Source organism: Tachypleus tridentatus, chromosome 9, assembly GCF_004210375.1.
Source record: "Tachypleus tridentatus isolate NWPU-2018 chromosome 9, ASM421037v1, whole genome shotgun sequence".
In the NCBI taxonomy this organism is placed as follows: domain Eukaryota; kingdom Metazoa; phylum Arthropoda; class Merostomata; order Xiphosura; family Limulidae; genus Tachypleus; species Tachypleus tridentatus.
In genome coordinates this window covers 82,304,830-82,323,764 of record NC_134833.1, presented here as the reverse complement: position 1 = coordinate 82,323,764, position 18,935 = coordinate 82,304,830, and the positions used below count along the sequence as shown (strand labels likewise).

The 18,935-nt window shown below is 30.9% G+C and overlaps 1 protein-coding gene across 3 annotated transcripts in view; it reads left to right on the top strand.

Annotated features, from left to right (window-relative positions):
* Nucleotides 1-12,500, top strand: part of LOC143225620 (UDP-GalNAc:beta-1,3-N-acetylgalactosaminyltransferase 2-like) — a 57,471-nt gene extending 44,971 nt beyond the window's left edge. For all 3 annotated transcript variants that reach the window (XM_076455377.1, XM_076455378.1, XM_076455380.1), the window contains exons 10-12: nt 626-785; nt 4,541-4,597; nt 11,413-12,500. In XM_076455377.1, coding sequence (XP_076311492.1) covers nt 626-785; nt 4,541-4,597; nt 11,413-11,571 — 376 coding nt within the window. In that variant the 3' untranslated portion in view covers nt 11,572-12,500. The remainder of the gene's footprint in view (nt 1-625; nt 786-4,540; nt 4,598-11,412) is intronic.
* The last annotated feature ends 6,435 nt before the right edge of the window (nt 12,501-18,935 follow it).

Below are 18,935 nucleotides of genomic sequence, written 5' to 3'. Positions count from 1 at the left end.
TCATTAAACGAACAAAATGACATTTTGAAAAATTAATGAATATTCATGATGACAAGGATTCTTTCTAAAAATAAATATGAAGTCCAATCTATCATTTGATTTACTTTTGTCTCAAGACATCCATCTCTCTTCAATAACCCCTAGAAAGTTCAAGTCAAAAAAACAAGACTGTACTTCTTATATTAGTAAAATGTGCCTGCTAACTAATACACGATAAGTTAGTAGTGTCAGTGCTACATATTCTTTAAATTATATACCAACATAGGTTCACTGTGGTGAGTAAAAGGCAACTCAAAATATCATATATACAATAGATACTCAACCACTATAAGAAGCCTGATTTTATTCTTTTAATTTGCCATTACCTAAGATTGCTTATAAGAGCTAGAAATCCTAGAAACTGACATATTTCAGCAACAAGTAATGAATAAAAGTATAGATTGAGTTCCATATTATTTTCAATATTTTAAACAAGGTGTCTGCTGAATACTTGAGAATAAAAACTGATAACATGATGTTTCATATTCTTCAACTTCTGCATAAATATAGGTTTGCTGTGGTAAGGGAAAGACAATTTCAAACAGCATGCATATAATTTCTGACTTTTTTTGGACTATAATCTTAGATTTCGCAGTGAATACCCAGTTGAATTGCATGGAAAGTGGGGTGAATGGGATTACACCTCTCCAGTGTATCCAGTCTTTGCATGTGGAGCAGGCAGTGTTTTATCCAGAGATTTGGTGTCGTGGATTACACAGAATGCTGAAACATTATACAACTATCAGGTTTGTTGTGCCATTAAACTGTGTAGGAAGTTACTGATGTTTTATCATAAACTGTATCTGAATATTTTACATGTAATTGTAAAAGCTAGGAGAACAAATAGCTTTGATTCAGTTTTCGTATAAAAATTTTTCCTTTCTTAAAAATTATTTTAATAGTTCAACTTTTGTTTCACCCATCGTGTTATCTTACACTGTATTCTGTGATGTGAAAATTTATATATGATGGAAAAATATATGACATAAATACTTTGATCTTTATAAAGGTAACTAATAGCATGGATTTACATGAACTGAAATAACTTTACTTGACACAAGACACGTAACAAATTTATATAAAATATGTAATAGTTCTGTATTGAATACAACAAATACACTACATTATTAAAAGTACTGGGTCAGTATATCATAAAAGGAGAAGGTTGTGTGTTGCTCCTGAAGCTTCATTTTAAAATAAAAGTAGATCCATCTTCTGCATTATTCACAACTTTGTTATTGACACCTAATTAGGGTCAGTACAGACTGTCACTCCTCTTTACCCTTTCTTCAGACATCCTGTACTGCTCATGTCACAAGGTGTTTAGTGTATTACATTGAATATTTAATTAAACTTCTTTTTGTTCATGTTACACCAATCAAAAGAATATAAAACCATAATTAATAGTTCTTATTTTAATTGTATATGTTTTAAGTTTTTATTTTTATAAGGCAATATTAAAAAATCTTATTTCCATATTGTAAGAAATGAAAGCATCTGTTCATATGTAATTTGTTCACCACCCCTCCAATAAGAATGCAATTTAACATCAGTTACTCATTATAATATTGTCATTGCTTAGGTAAAGCATAATCTTTATAGCCTTTAACCTTGTTTGGTTACAGAGCTATTGAATAGAAAATCAAACCCCTCATGCTTCAATCGCCTGTCATATTCCATCTTTTCTGGATTTATCAGTAGTTCTTTCTTACATTTAATACAACATCATTTTAACCTATAGAAAGCTAAGGCTTTAATCTATTAAATGTTGTATAATATTATGTTGTTTACTTTACAGAGAACTCTAACTTTCTGTTTAAGTATAAACTTTATTTCCAAAGGAATCACATCAAATATCTTGGATGATTACGTAAGAGTTTTTTTTGTGTATTTAAAAAGCCAGAAAAATTGTGTTAGTTGTGGGACATTTTCTGTTTATTGCATGTTATTCTTTTATTCTTTGGTGTATTATTTAATGCATCACTACCATTAGTATAAAAAAGTAGGATTAAGTGTGACGAGCAGTTAACAGAAAAGAAAGCTTAGATAATTATTTTATTTCTTGTTGTTCACGTGTATTATTTATTTATTATGATAAAAGTGACTAAGATGTAAAAATAAACTCTTTAGGTTAGATAAAATTTTATGAGGTAAAATAATTAATAATAACAACATAATAAAAAAATGCTCACATGGCATGTATGCAAGTAGCTCAGAGTAGCTTAAGGGTAATGTAATTTGATAGTGTAATGTGAGCTGAAAGTTCCCCAAGTGATTTTAAACTTGTAATGGCATGACTAGTAATTAGACATGATTCAAAAGACAATGAAATAATAAAATGTAAGTATGTGTAAACAGCTGTTTACTGTTATAAGTTTAAAGCTACATAGGATAAACAAATGTAGTTTCATGTTACAACTTGAAAGAAAAAAGGGTCATTTAAATTTCTCTCTCTTTTTTGATATTTACCAGGTCGGTCAACTGGATCAACCTTGTATAGAGTTAGGTTAGAGAAAACAATAGATAAGATATAAATATTATTGAAACAAAAACATTTGAAATGTATTTGGAGGTTTTAGAGAATACAAAAATGAAACTGGAGATTCTTTTAGATTAAAAAATATTTGTAATTTTAACATGAAAATCACTTTGTACTTGGACTATTAGAAAAAAAAGACTTGATATATTCATAGACAAATCTTTATTAAAACACTTCAGAAAAAAAAAAAAGTCACAAGGTCACGTGTTTGGTCAGTTCAGCCTAGCCCATGTTGAAATAGTAAAGAAACAACTCCAAGAGTAGTAAAGTTTCAGGGTCTGGTTTTTGGTTTCATTTGTTTGTATTCTAGAATATCCTAAAGCAGTTCATCCAAGACACGTCCTGATGTGTCTTGGATGTTAAATATCTTAATCCACCGCTTGATTTAGTGTGTCTATCAAAATGTTAGAGTTACAGTCCAGCCTGGAATGATTCCATAAATAATTATAGTGCAAAATTAAAGTTATTTCCAGCTTCCAGTAACTCTACCTTATCAACAAATACAGTTTAATGCTGTGATACTGCTCCTACTGCTCTTGAGATGACACAGTTGTATTTAAACTGTTTTCCATGTAGTTGTTAATTCAAGACCCTTGCATCCAAAACAAAATCTCATTAGTGATGGTTTCTTGTATTTCTGGCTGTATTGAGCAGCTTACGAACTGCAGTCTTTGTTAGAAGTGCAGCATTATAGAGCTTCTTGAACAGAGTGGGTGTACTGATCTGCAGTCTAGATGCATTGAATGTGAAATGTGCAGTTTCACTGAACAATGTTTCTTCAATACTAATTAATCCACTCCATGGATAGTGCTTTGTTTAACAGCATGTTAATGTAAGAAACTCATTCACAGGTGACAACATGCTGTTTTTTTTTTTTTTTTATGATAGCATTGATAATTTCAGCATTTGTGTGAATAGGCTAACCGTGATATTTTTTCTGCTTTCATTATTTGCACGTTAAAAATGAACAATGGTGATTTGACAAGCACAAATATGTACTAGTAATGTCATTAAAGCAGTGTTGAGTGGTAATGAAAATCAAATACCAGGCATTTGGAAATGATTGTCACGTGTCAGTGAAGAGTAAAATATATGTTGTTGCATTTAATAATTATTTGTGTGTGTGTGTAGGGAATTACAAAATACAGGCATGACTAGTTTCCTGTTCTTGACCTCATATGTTGTATGAGGTATACATGGTAACAACATTCCATGCCACTATAAAAAAACACCTTAATTAAACTAAGACAGGGATTACATTCTAATTCTAATTAAGCATGCTACATAAATTAAAAGGATAAAAATTAATTAATTTAAATTGATTATAATGCTGCATCCAATACAAAATTCCTGTATGAAGTTTCATGAGATCTTTATTTTGTTTTTGTGGAATGTTAATTAAAATAAGTTGGCTGTTACAACTTCTGATTTTGTTTAAAAGATTTATGCAGCAGCATATTATAAAATTCATAATTAAATCTTATGAGGACAAGCCAGTTACCAGTTTCAAATGTGCTGTCCCAAACCTTTCTAATAAAGTGTAAAGTAGTTATATTGTCCGTAGCAGATATATTATATTTACTCCATGATGGCCAGGAAACGATATTTATTGGTTTTAATATCACTAATATCAGAAGACAGAGCAGCACAGCTAAAATATAGCCATATTTTTATAAATGTTTTGGTAGCATCAGATACCAATGTTTTAATCATTAGGTTTTAGTAAGCTTCAGTATAAAAGATTAATTAATAAAATTAAAATTATGTAAGTTGTTTTATGGGTCAAAAGTACAGATGGATTAATTAAAAGCTGTATTTTTTTAGTGTGATGTATTTGTTAGTTTAATTTTATTTTGAACAGAAGAAAATTTGTGACAGTTTCATGATGTTTTGTGTAGAATAGTGCAGAAATCATCTAATTATTATGTATTTACCAATGAGTATGTGTTCTTTATTCATCAGGGAGAAGATGTTTCTATGGGTATTTGGTTTTCTGCTATAAAGCCATCATATGTGCAGGTCAGTGCTTTATTTACAAAATTTAATTAGATAGTGATATATTCAGCTAATAGTGTGGTAATTCAAGGATAAATGGCCCAGCATAGCCAGGTGGGTTATTGCATTTGACTTGTAATCTGAGGGTTGCGAGTTAGAATCCTGGTCACACCAAACATGCTCACCCTTTCAGCCCTGAGGGCATTATAATGTGACAGTCAATCCCACTATTCATTGGTAAAAGAATAGCCCAAGAGTTGGCAGAGGGTGGTGATGACTAGTTGCCTTCCCTATCGTCTTACACTGTTAAATTAGGGACGGCTAGTGCAGATAACCCTGCACTCATCCAACTTCTTTTTGCAAAAACTATAAATTGAACACAACCTGTAGAAGGAGATGTGTGGTGACATGTAATGGTAGAATAAGAGAGACAAGGCTTAGTGTGAAGTTGAAGCAAACATAAATACGATTTAAAGAAGAAAACAGAAGTATGGAAAGTAAAAACAGTGTATATGATTTCTATAGCAACTGGTCAGAAAAGATATCAAGAATCTGAAATATCTCTGCTTTGTGGAACAGTTGTAAAGCAATTCTTTATACATAAGATAAAGCAAAATGCACTACAATTGTCCTGTGAAATATTATGTAGCATTTGTGATTAGAATCTACTGCAAGTTTTATTTAACACAGAGCTTTAAGCAAATTTAGTATGTTTTAAATAAAGACTTAGAAAGAACCAAAAAGTTATGTTGTATGAAATATAGGCTATAGGAATAAGGTATACAGTATTTGCATACTATAATTGGTGTCATTTTAAATCAGAGAAGGTATTGAATATTAAAACTAATTAATTAGTTAATTAATTGTGTAAAATTGATTATATGTCTTCTCATGTAATGATATAGCATGGTTTCAATTGATATAAGTACCTAGTATTTTACTGATGTAGTAATACAAGTATCCCTCAGTGTAAAAATGATTGGTTTATGCTTTTCACTATAATATAATTAACTTTTATGACTATGTTTTTCAGTTTGCATTATTGTAGTAATTAAAATATTTCAGTATTATAATGGAGGAGAATAATTGTTTAGCTACTTGAATTTCTTAATAGAGATAAAATGTTTTGTAACAGAAAAATATTTTTAGTACTACATATTTCAAATTCAGTAGGTGTTATGGACAAAATTTCAAACAGTGTATCACTCCTTCATTGCATGTCATCACAGAATCCTCCTTTTAAGATCTCTCTGTTCAAAGATCTCATGCAACATCTGAGCATTAGTCAGTTTTTGTTCCCCATCGTGTCTAACGTTGTGAACTGATCTGGGTTTTTATTGGCCAAAATTTATCTCAACCCTCAAGATGTCTGTCCAAAAGGTTTGGATTGGGAAAGCATCCCTTATTTTGTACCTATAAAGTAATGGGAATAGCATTTTTTAATTTTTTTCATTATATGTTACATTTTCCAAGAACGTATCCCTTTTGTAATTTGAGTGATGCATGTAAATAGTCTGTGGTTCTGTCATAAAAACCATTTTCTCAAAACAGAAAAACCCACACAAAACCTGTGCAGATGATGAGCTGAGGTGCTGTATCTCTGGTTAATAACAGAGAAATTATGCAAAATATACAATTTAATATTTTGTCACTTAAGATATTCTTTCTGCTCATAAGACTGTAATTAGCAACTACATGCCATTTACTAATGTGTTATATTGGTGTGGGCTTGACTAATCAGTATAACAGGCTTAATTAACCTGCTGGCAAGAAAGTTTCCACACTTTGCTACATAAAGAGTAAGTTTATGAAATGTTTATTGAATTATTTTATATAATTAATAGTAGTTACATTGTGTAAGAAACATTTACAAATATAATTGTGTAAAAAGCAAATTACTGCTTGTTTTATTCCTAACAGCTTGATAATTGACCTTTATTAGCTCATTGGTATTTTCAAGTAACAAAGTTAACTTGTTTAAATTGTCTTAGACAACTTTTGGTACAGATGATATGTTTTGCCTCATCTTTAACCTTTTAGGTTTTGAGGATTTTGAAAAATTAAAGGTTTTTGTATTGAGAAACATGTTTCTTTTAAACCAGTCATTTATAAACCAGCTTTTTTGTGACAATTGTGAGCAAATATTGTGTACATAAAGATCCCTGCAGCAGTGAATATTTATTTAATATGTATCATAATTACCTAATATTAACAAATGGTCATTTTTTGTTTGTTATATCTTGCAAGGAGTCTTACAGCTCATTTCCCTACCAGTGGGAAAAGAAAACACTTTATATCACAGAAAATGTATAAGTTGATATGTAAAAATTTACTGAAATTTAACATTTATACTGACCTGACTTGTAGCAATGTCTAATGTATTGATGATGAGGACTTGTAGCAATGTCTGATGTATTGATGATGATATTACACAGTACCATAGTTTGTATAACTGATACGATTATTTTTTAATTTTAGCAGTAACAGAGATGTAATTTTGAATAATTAGTTTGGAGTATACCTAAATACATTAGATAAAAATGTATGGCCAAAATTTAGAATATTAACTGAAGAATTTTTCAAAACAGATTTTGATTTTTCTTAGTTTTAATTAAGAAATATCTACCAGTAGGTCAATGATAAGTCTACAGCTTTCAGTGCAAAAAACTAGGATTCATTTGCCTGAGGTGGACAAGGTGCAGATAGCCCATTGTGTAGTTTTGCACTGAGAAACAGTGAGTTGCAAAATTGTTTATTAAATGTATTACATTAAATATTTATTTTCAACAATAGCAGAGGCATTTCAACATTGCTTTAAAATGAAAACTATATTTCAAAAGTAGACGATGGTTTGAAAAAATGTGTAATTTATTTTGGAATCTGGTTGTGTTAATAGGAATTAATGAAAATAATACTTAGCACCATGCAGAGGTCTTGCTCATGAAAAGGAACATGAGATTGGGTGAGACATTGATAAATATCCCACTAAAACCTCAGATTGATATATTTTTGTTTAAGACAATTGATTTTCCTTCTTAAACACTAATGCTTTAGTAGCATGGAGTTATATTTCTGCAAATTGGCACTATGCTTTAAATCCAACTATTTGGCTTCATAAGAGCAGCCCAAGAGCTGGCCATGAATAGTGTTGATTAGCTGCCTTTTTAGTACACTTTATCACTTCAAAATTAAGTCCAACCAGCACTGATAACCCTCATATAACTTTAGTTAAAAGTAATCAAATAAACAAATAGTTGCATGAAGCCACAGTAAATATGTAAGTAAAGATCTATGTATAAAGAATGAAAACTGTCTTGCTTTAATTAAACCAAAGTTAGAAAATTCAGCCATAAAACAAAGGTGAATTATTTAGTAATAGTTATTATTATGACATCAAATGACCTGATGCAATTTAACTTTTATTGTTTACAACTTTATATTGTCTGTTGTGTTAACTTATTAGAATCCATGTTTTAAACATTGAAAGAGAAATGTTATTTATTGTCTGAATAAGGAAGTTTTGCAAGTAAAACCCGAGACATTTGTGTAGACTAATTTACTTTCATAAGATACTTGAAAGAGTAAGTTTATGAAATGTTTATTGAGTTATTTTATATAATTAATAGTAGTTACATTGTGTAAGAAACATTTACAAATATAATTGTGTAAAAAGCAAATTACTGCTTGTTTTATTCCTAACAGCTTGATAATTGACCTTTATTAGCTCATTGGTATTTTCAAGTAACAAAGTTAACTTGCTTAAATTGTCTTAGACAACTTTTGGTACAGATGATATGTTTTGCCTCATCTTTAACCTTTTAGGTTTTGAGGATTTTGAGAAATTAAAGGTTTTTGTATTGAGAAACATGTTTCTTTTAAAAATGGTTTATAGACTCATTGCCTTTCCAGTATAGTTGTATCCAAGGTAAAAAGAGTGAAGAATATGATATAGTTAACCACCTTTAGAAGAATAAATACAACCAAAAGAATATTGGAAAGGGTTATTTAAATTTCAGTTATTTCCTTTTTTTATTAAGAGCTCTTCACTGAAATGAACTTCCTGATACTTTGGAATTACTTCCTTCATCATTGATTATGCTCAGTCTGATGGTTATTGTTATGTTTAGTGCCTAGCATCACAAGTTTCATTGTCTCTTACAAAATTGTGCTATGTTGAACTTAGACCACATATCTTGACCAGCTGTACACAAATCATCATTGTACATGGTCTTCAGTTTCCAAGTCGTTTTTTTAAATGATAGGTACGTACATTTATTAGAGCTACATGATGGAACTTGACAGATATATAGTTGAAAGAAATTACTGTGATTCCAGTTTCTTTATCCATCTTCCTCATGAAAACACTTATTAATTTTGAGACGTAGATAGATGCCTTCATAAAAAAAAAAGCTTGTTTATTATCTGATTAATAGTATGATGAAAAATGCCTAATTTCATTGTAATGGTTTTTTTGGTCAGAAAGTTGTTTGTAACCATAAACTTGCAGCTTTGGAGTGTGATAATTACTTCAGTATAAAACTTTTAATACTCATTCTTTTGAAGTGGAAATTTTTGACTTAGCATTATCATAAGTATGGGCCAGAGGTGCAATACAAATTAAAATCTCAAACACACTGCAAACAGCATATAAACTAAACTTTACAAGCACTTTACACAGGGTTTTCTCAGGGCACTCCCGTTTCCCCCCCACAGCAAAAACTTAGGCATTGGATTTTTAGATCCCAGCCCAGGCAACTTTATTGCCAGACCCTGAGTCGGGTCGTTTGAATTGAATTCACGTTCATATTTGCTTGACTTCTTCCTTTCGGGAAGGGACCTGGCCATTCTCTCCGTTGCTGCCTTTGCCTCCGTCCAAGATAACATTTAGAGTGACATCCTCCACCCAAAAAAAAAAAAAAAATTAATAAATAAACAATAAAACTAAACCTAATAAAAATTCACGAAAGGGGACGAAGAGGAACCACAACGTTCCTGAACACCCCAGTTGGAGAGAGAAGATTTCTCTTTCTCTAAACTAAACCCCTGCCACGTTAGTTTGCATTTGCACTTTACACACACTGCTAGTAAATGAATAAACTTCAGAGTAAAAAAATCAAAGAAATTGAAAAGGTCGGTAGATTAAAAATAAAAATTTGCCAATACAACTGACTGACTAAATTTGTTGAAAAGGCATAAATTTATCCTGCCTTCACCTTATGCAAATCTAAATATACATGATTGAATTACACTACCTTGGCTAAAAGTGGTTTGTTTGTTTTTGCTTATAACCTTGGTGATAACAAATATTCTGCAACACTACTAATGAGCTAACAATACATTAGTAGCCATATTCAACTCATTATGAGCAAACTCTGTGAGTTCTAAGTAAAAACACTTCAATATCATGTGTAGGTGCATGACTACTTACATGCACAAGTTCTGTGATCAGCCTGCAGCTGTATCAGCTAGGTAAAGAAATATGGACCATGTTGATTCTCTAGATCTAGGCTCTAACTGTGATCTAACTTTTGAAAGCAAAGTTTTGGTTAAGTACATCTGACTTGAGGGTTCTGTGTTAGACAACACAGTTCTTTCAAAGCAGTCTGTGCATAAGATGTGAGGATGAACACAACTATTGCTGAAGTCTGACACAAACAGCTTTAATTGACTATGCTGGACTGAAAACAAGAACAATAAATTGTATAAATAACCTTGCATTGTTTCAAAACTATGTGTGACCTAGTAATATCTAAAACTGTAGTTGAAATAGTGCAATTTTTTAAATATGCCTTTCCAGGAAACAAAATAAAAGGAGAAAACATTATGTTGATAATCTTAAAAAGTCTGTCCCAGGAAAGAGAGAGCCATTACTGCAAGAATAATGTTAGAAACACTAATGCTGTATATGTGAAGCAAGCCTCAATTATTAGTCCAGCCAAAAATGATACCACCACTCAAATAAGATGGAAAAAACTTATAGCAAAGATATAGGCAAAGACCAGGAAATGTCAAGAGGTAGCTTTAAGAAAAGCTATGAGAAATATAAGCCTACATCCCATTCACATTAGAAACTTAGCACCAAGAAAAACTATGGGAAAGAGTAGAGATGGATGAAATGATGGCAACATACACTTTGAGGTTGCACCATCTCAGAATCCATCAAGTGTTGTAATGTTACTTTGCCCTTTTCTATGTTGTTTTCTACTTACTAATTTTCTTATTTAAATAAATTTTACACTTGTTTAACAGTCATTGTATGATAGTTTCCTCTTGTAGGTTCTTAAAAGTTTTCTAACCATAAGTGTATCTATACTAATGTTACAAAGGTGAATAGTCATGAATTTTCCATAAATATGTTTATTTATTTACATTTCGGTACTGTGGCTTGAATCTTTGTCACACATCACCAGTGTATAGTTTGACTTTTTCTTTAATCAGTCAGACTACTGTGCAACTGTGACCTTTTCATCCTTGTAATGCTACCCTTACTTTAACATATATAAATTGTTCAGATAAATGCATATAAGGATTTGCCTTGTAGTGAAGTTGTATATGTACATTTCACTCTCTTTTATTTTTATTAATATGAAATATTTTACAAGTACAAATTGTATTTATTATATGCTCTTCACAGCATATTTTTTCTTGTTTATCACTTTTATTTAAATGCTTCAACCAATGTCATAAGAGCCAGTGTGAAGCAAGTAAAAACACTTTAGTTATATTTGTACTGTAATACTGTTTTTTAAATAATGTATACATTTTGAGTAAATATTATCATTTTTGCTTGAGTAGAATTGGTTTAATATTGACAGTAATTCCCATTATTTTATTGATAGGATATGAGGTGGAATTGTGACCACAGATACACAAAGGATTGTATTAATAGAGCTGAACTTAATGTTACTGAAATGTATAGGATATGGGAGAGTTATGGGAATTGTGGAGGTCTTTGCTGTGAGGATCGAGAGATCTATACAACAACTGGAGCAGTGTAGTTCATTGAAATTGATCAAATGGTGATTATATCTGTACTCATGTTTGTTTCTAAGTAGTTTACTTCAAAACACCAGTTATGATACTGTTAAACTTAAAAATGTGCAAGTAATGCATGCACACATATATATATATATATGCCTTTTGGTAGACAAGCTGTTGTTCATCACATTCTTATTAACTTAAAAAGGAATGGGTATATGATGTTGTTTATATTGTTAATAACAATGGGCCATGACTATGAAAGGACAAATATCATACATATTGCCAGTGATAGATATGTGTGCCATAAAGGAAAAAAACTATGTCACGAAAATACTGATATTAGAAACATGAAACAAATAGATCTATTCTTCAGTTACGGATTCTATTTAGTATTTAAGTGAAAGCTATAATATCATGCTGGAATAAGGTACAAAACAGTATTTATGCTTAGAAGGTGTTACAAGTATAAAACTCCACTTTTTTTCTCACTATTTTTCAAAATTGTAAACATATTTAACACAAAAATTTGTTTCTGAAATACTAAACATTAACATATGTAGTCCCACAAACAAAGAGGAAGTCGGTGTGAATGATCAAATTTCAAATTGTCTGCAAGTGAACAAGAACTATCTTATGTGAAAAACAAAATAATTGTTATTTATATTTAGAATTTAGCTGACCACCTATTTGAACAAAAAACGTGATAAAGGTTACTTTGTTTCAAAATGCATGTATTACTTTTATTCAAGCAAAAGTAATGTTTTTAAACTCTTTTTGTTAGAGATTATTATATATGAGTAAAAAGGAATATTGTGTGTGATCTAATCAGTCTCACTAAACCACTGGGTGCAACATGATTTTTCTGTTAAGAATGAAAATTATTTTATTTTATGTGTTGTTCACATTAGTTCCAAGGACATTCTAAATAAATATCAAATGTTTTTCAGTCAAGTTTTATGCTTTTTGGTTATACAAAAGTACTAGTGTGAAACAAGTCAATAGATTTCAGTGAAATTTTTATTACAATGTTGTTTTTTGAACAATGAGTACACTCAGAGTAAATGTTAGCATTTTTTGCTTGAGTAAAATCATCTTTAAACAAACAAACATGTACAATACATGAAATTCTGTTTTGTGTAATATTAAGATACAAGTAAAAGTACCTAACCCCAGCAATGGGAAAAGTTTAAGTTAATTTATAAATTTAAATTATTTCATGGACTCTAAAAGGTTAATTGTGTTGCACACCTGGTTTCACTCTGAGTCATAGTTCTGAGGTATTTATACTGTTCACTACAAAAGGTAATTGTTGAACATTTTAGTCATGCTAAGAGTTGTTCAACAACAACATACATTAAACTTACATTTTTATTATTTAAGTTACGCCACATTTTGAAATATGAATGATAGCATTATTAATTTAGTATAGAATATTCTGGTTGTGAAATGAAATTTGGCATCAACATTATACATGTCTGTTCTGCCATCATTTCAAAAGTAAATGCTGAATTTTGTCTGCATGAGCAGCTTTTCAAACAGGAGACAGGTGAACCTCAGAGAATGTTTAAAATGCTCTTAATTACAAATAAAATTATAAAAGAACAACTACAATAACAAGCCAGTAAAAATAAATATGTAAGATTGGTGAGTGTAGTTTTTCACATTAACTTGTTTAACCAACCAAAATTTACATTGTGTAAAATGATAGAAATTGACACACACCATATCATTAGACAAGTCATTCAAAAAATTTTCTTGTGTGGTATCACTGATGTGAAGTAGCAAACATGTAGGTTCAGAACATTAACAAGGAATAAACTGAACACAGAAAATGAAATAAATAAATAAAACAATACTTTTATTTACATAAATGCATGTATTTTTACCACAAATTATTGGTCATCTTCTAATTCTGTGCAACTAGTGATGGGATCAAAACCAAGAGACAGCACTATGAAAGTACCTAACTTACTCTGTTAAAAACTGTTGTAAGTTATCCAACAAATACATGTGTTACACAATTCAGCCAATTGTTTACATGCATTTCTAATCCAATTCTTTTGTATAAGTTTATGTAGTACCTGTTTCAATAAGTTACCTTCCTGAAAGTCCATACATGTTACTTCATACTTGAGAACAAAGGTTACAATATTTAAAATTGACGTACATGATTCTGAGAGGTCTGATCAACATAGATATGATTCAGTTCACATGGAAACTTTAGCTTTCTGCCTTCTTTCTTTAATAATATTTTTTTTAAATATTGTAGGCAGCAATATTATTTATGACATTTTGTTTCTGCTAAAGTAAGCTTAAAGCCCACTAAAGTCGAATTTATAGTGTGTTTTTTTTCCAAAACACTTATAACCTTTGTACTGTAACTGTAGCTTTCATGACTTCTTTATTTTAGCGTAATTCAGCATTTGCCATTCAACTAATGAATTTGATATTAATAAAAAAGTCCCCTTATGGTACAGTAGTAAATCTAAGTATTTACGATACTAAAATAAGGGGTTCGATTCCCCTCTGTGGACTCAGCAGATAGCCCAATGTGATAACTCTAATAGAAAAGATGTATATTCTTACCAAAAGCCATGAAGGTTGGAATGTAGTTTTTTCTGTTAGCTTGATTGTACCAAAAAAAACTACATTCCAACCTTCATGGCTTTTGGTAGGAATAAACATCTGTTCTATTAGAGTTACTTTATGAAAAAAACAACCTACATTCCATCCTTCATTAGCATGCTAATCATTTATATTATTAGGCACCTTATCCTTCTTGTGTTAAATAACTTGTAGTTTTTGGAAATCAGTTTAATAAACTTATGGACTTCAAAAGTAAATTTCCAACCACATGTTTCTCATCTCAAAGCATAAGATGTAATGTTAATATCTCAAGTTGAATCACTTGCTGAGGAAATCTCATACAAGCTGTCTTCCCACTAGTCTTACACTGCTGAATTAGGGACGGCTAGCGCAGATAGTTCTCTAGTAGCTTTGCGCGAAATTCAAAACAAACAAACAAAGTTGACGTCATTCGAAGTTGCAATATTAGAAACTGTCATCCAGAAATGTTCCTTAATTTCCCTACATCATTTTTATACATTATCATTGTAACACATGAAATTGCAATTTTTTTTCAAAGTTTAAAATTCTCTACAGAATTTTTTTTTCGCTTAATATACGATGCATTACAGGAAGTAAACAAGGTATGTGATCTAAGAAGTTCGTGAGTACGTAATTACAACTAGAAAATTACATTTCCTTTACTTTCTACTAGAGGCCGCCACATTTATGATGCCTATTGTTTTCTATCCAATCGTTCGTAAAGGAAATACGCTTGGAATTGTAGTAGTGTTCACAGTGTCCAAAAATAGTGTTTTCAATTTTTTAAGTTTTAAACCTAACTCTTTTTGCGGTAGATTGTTTGATAGTTTTTAAACAAATCTTGGCTTCATTTACCTAGATAGTATGATTTATGTATATACAATTTCAATTAATGACCATTATATGTTGTTCTAAAACATTAAAAAAATGTTTTAAAATGAATTATTTAAAATTATAGTTTTTATTATGCTCAAAATATGTATCTAAATGCATGCTAGAGCTTTACTAAATGTTGAAAACAGGAAAATATACCATGAAGTTTAGTAAGCTCGAATTTTATTTATATATTTTTTTTGTTATTTATATGTAGAATATCAAGTCCAATTTTAACTCCATAAGAGCTCTCCAGTAAGCTTATAAAGCTAAACTTTGAGGGTTGATTTCTATTTTGGGCGCATCAAAGCTAGTAGTCTGCACTAAAGTAAAGTACCGTAAGTACTGTGGGTAGTTTGATAATTTTGTAGTTTATTTTTGAGTTTGCCATGGTTAAACTAATTCTAAAATATATGTTTCTAAACACAACAAAAGTTATTTATGCGTGCTTTAAGAGATGGTGCTTCACAAATTTGTAGTGGGGGAAAAGTTATTTTTAACAATCTTTCAGCTGGTCTTAATCAATGTCACTTAATCATGTTATTTAAGATACTATTTACTTACTACTTCGTTTGCTGTGCTGCCAGTTAGTGCCTTTCTATCATATTGGGGCCTGGAAGTAAGTTTCAACCTACCCCCAAATGGTAATGCGTTATTTCCTCATTTTCTTTCTTATTTTTATTTCAATTATTTTTTTTATTCTTTATTCGGGAGACCAGTCACCTTCCCACAACTGTTTGCAGGCAGTGAAGGGTGATAAAGATGTGGAACGTTGTGGGCTTGAGCACTCACATCTGGCTCTCCTAATTTCTATATCTATTGCTACTCTTTTATTTCTTATGTGAGATTGGCGAATGAAGGTTAAGACTAATGGACAGTGTATTCCCACCGCAATGTTGGTCTTACTTTCTCATTCACCTCCAAAATCTAGGGTACATTTTATAATCCCACATTATAGCTTGTACTCTGGGATCTTTTCAGTTAGTGCAACGTTTTTAATTAATTTTTGTTTAAACGATTTATACTAATCTTGTTTCAGAACTGTTCCAAAATTAAAACAATATGGTTCGCACGTATATTATTCGTATTTTCTTTATTACATGTATCCCTCCTTGGGACAAAAGTAACTCGACGGGCTTGCAACACTAACATTCAGGGATTGTTTTCTCGTGGTGAACACTGCAGATAACCCAATGTGGCTTTGCTTAAACAACATCAACATCTTATTTAGTTATATTTTGTCATTTGTTGGTATTTTTAACTAAAACGTAACGAGCTTGGAGTAGATATACGCGGTATAATTTCATCTGTACTCTTAAGTTTGTAGAGTGGATGGGCACTCTCAGAGGAAATATGTTATACAAACGTTTAGAGTACTATACATATTTATTGAACACTTAAAATAATATCTCAGGTCATCCCATGAATAATGGCCGATTTTAGGTTCAGAAAAAGAGAAAGAATTTCAAACGCTTTTAATGTCATTTAATCAATAATGTATGTTCCATTATTATTAATTACTTCCTGCCAACGATTCACAAGTTTCTGAATGCCACTTCTATAAAATTATTGGGGTTTGGAGAAAAATAATGTAGAGATGGTAGTTTTGACATCTTCATGTGGTCCAAGCTCTTTTTCCATCAAGATAGTTCTGCAAACTTCAGAATAGATGATAATCAGATGGGGCAAGATCTGTAGAATAAATAGGATGTGGAAGTTTTTCCAGTCTAGTTCTTCAATCTTTGCAGATGTGATCCTTGCTGTATGGGGCCGTGCATTATCCTGGTGTAATACAACACCTTTACAATTGATCAAAGCAGGTCCCTTTTCTTTTAGTGCAACATTCAAACGCTCCAACTGTTGACAATAGAAGTCTGATGTGATCGAAACATTGAGTGGCAACAACTCAATGTGGATCACACCAACAATATCCCACCAAACACTTAACAAGTCTTTCTTAATGTGGAGGTCTATTTTGGTCTGTGATTTAGCCAGTTAACCTGCACTAAGCCATTGTATGCGGCGCTTAACATTTTTATAAAATATCCATTTTTTTCTCCAGTCACTAACCTGTCTAAAAAAAGGTGAGTTACGTTCGTGAGAGTGTAGAAAAGTGCAAATGTCCACTCTTGCTCTAATGTTGGCTTCTGTCAAATTACAGGAGACCCATTTTCCAAGATTTGACACCATTCCAAGCTGTTTCGGGTGACTATGAATTGTTGAATGGGTTGAATTAAGCTTATGTTTTAGTTCTTCAACTGTTATAGCACAATCTTCATCATGTGCAGCCAGCAGCAAGTCATCATTAAACTCAACAGGACGAACTGAACATGGCACATCACTTAAGTTGTAGCAACCTGATCCGAACTTCCTAAACCACCTTCGACATTTTCTTTCATTGAGAGACTCCGCACCATAAACACCTTGAATGTGTCGTGTAGTTTCTGCTGCACTTTTGCCTTTTTTAAACTCATAAAGCATTATATGCCTAATGTGCTCCTCAGACACATCCATTTTCATAAGGGTTTATTTGATTAATGGTCTGAAAAAGTGGAATTGGGTTAGTTTCTTTTATTTGTCTGAACATTTTTATATACGTCCTACTGCATATTTTAGTCATTAAAGCCTTCTACAAAGACAGAAATGATGATGCACTTTCTGTATTAAATTTTCGGACATTACTTATGGGATGACTTGATATATATATATTTATATATATATATCTATAAATATTTTTAAACATTAAGTATTATAAAGATTTGTTAAACTTTTATGTTGTAGGTGTCAGGACCTATCAGATTTTTACTAAACCTTAAATATGTAATAAACGGCTCTACAAGTGGGTTTTCTCGACATCACTGATTATTTACTAAACCTTGTTAACGACTGAAATTTATGGATCTGACAGCTAAGCTATTTGTTTAAACGTTCAAGAAAAAGGTTAACACCTCTATAGTACCCTAACCTTGTTTGAAACGCTTAGCAACTCTTAACAAAACCATTATATATTGAAAAAGCGTACTTCTAAGAAACTTATTTTGATACAACTCGGAAAGGCAAATGAGTTTTATTTCTAATAACTGATTTTTCTTGACATTCGGATTAAATTATACACTTTTAGTAATTTACTACGTACATGCATATGTTTAGAAGAAACTTACGATCACTTTTAAACTGTAACAAAGATAAACGTTAGTAAAATAAACAATTAAAATGAATTTTAAAGAAACAGGACAACATATATTCTACACGTTTAGGAAAAAGTGACATATTTATAAAAGAGCATTTAATATACGGAGTGTAATCCTGGGTAAGATTTCATATGACTATAGTAATCCTAACTTTTATTGTTATACGACACATCGAACCAGTAACACAATTATTGTTAGGAAATTATTTGTTTTTTATTTGTAAAAAAATCTCAGACTACGTGATTAAAACACGTGTTTACAGAGTGTGTTAACCATGTGACAATGTTTCATCATTAAAATGTATTTGCTGTTATTATTGTGTTCATGCTTGAGTGTGCTTAAATGATAACATTATTATTTAGAACAATATAACATTGTTATGGTGTGAACGCCATTTGTAAGCTAATGAAGGTGATTATAATTTTATTTTTTATGATACATTGATATTAGGCCTGTTGTATTTTTAAACATTACAGTATTTATTTAGTCTCTCAGGGATTTTCATGAATTAGAATAATACATAGTAATAATATTATGACCACACTATATTCGCCGTGTTGGCTAAGTGTAACGAGCTGTCGTTATTACTGTTTACAAAAACAGGCAAGAAAAAGATATATTTATGTGTACAGTCAAGTGTACTGACGTAAAGTTATTATTTTTAAAACAAATTCATTTGTACATTTGTCGTAAGTATGAGTTAGATTGAT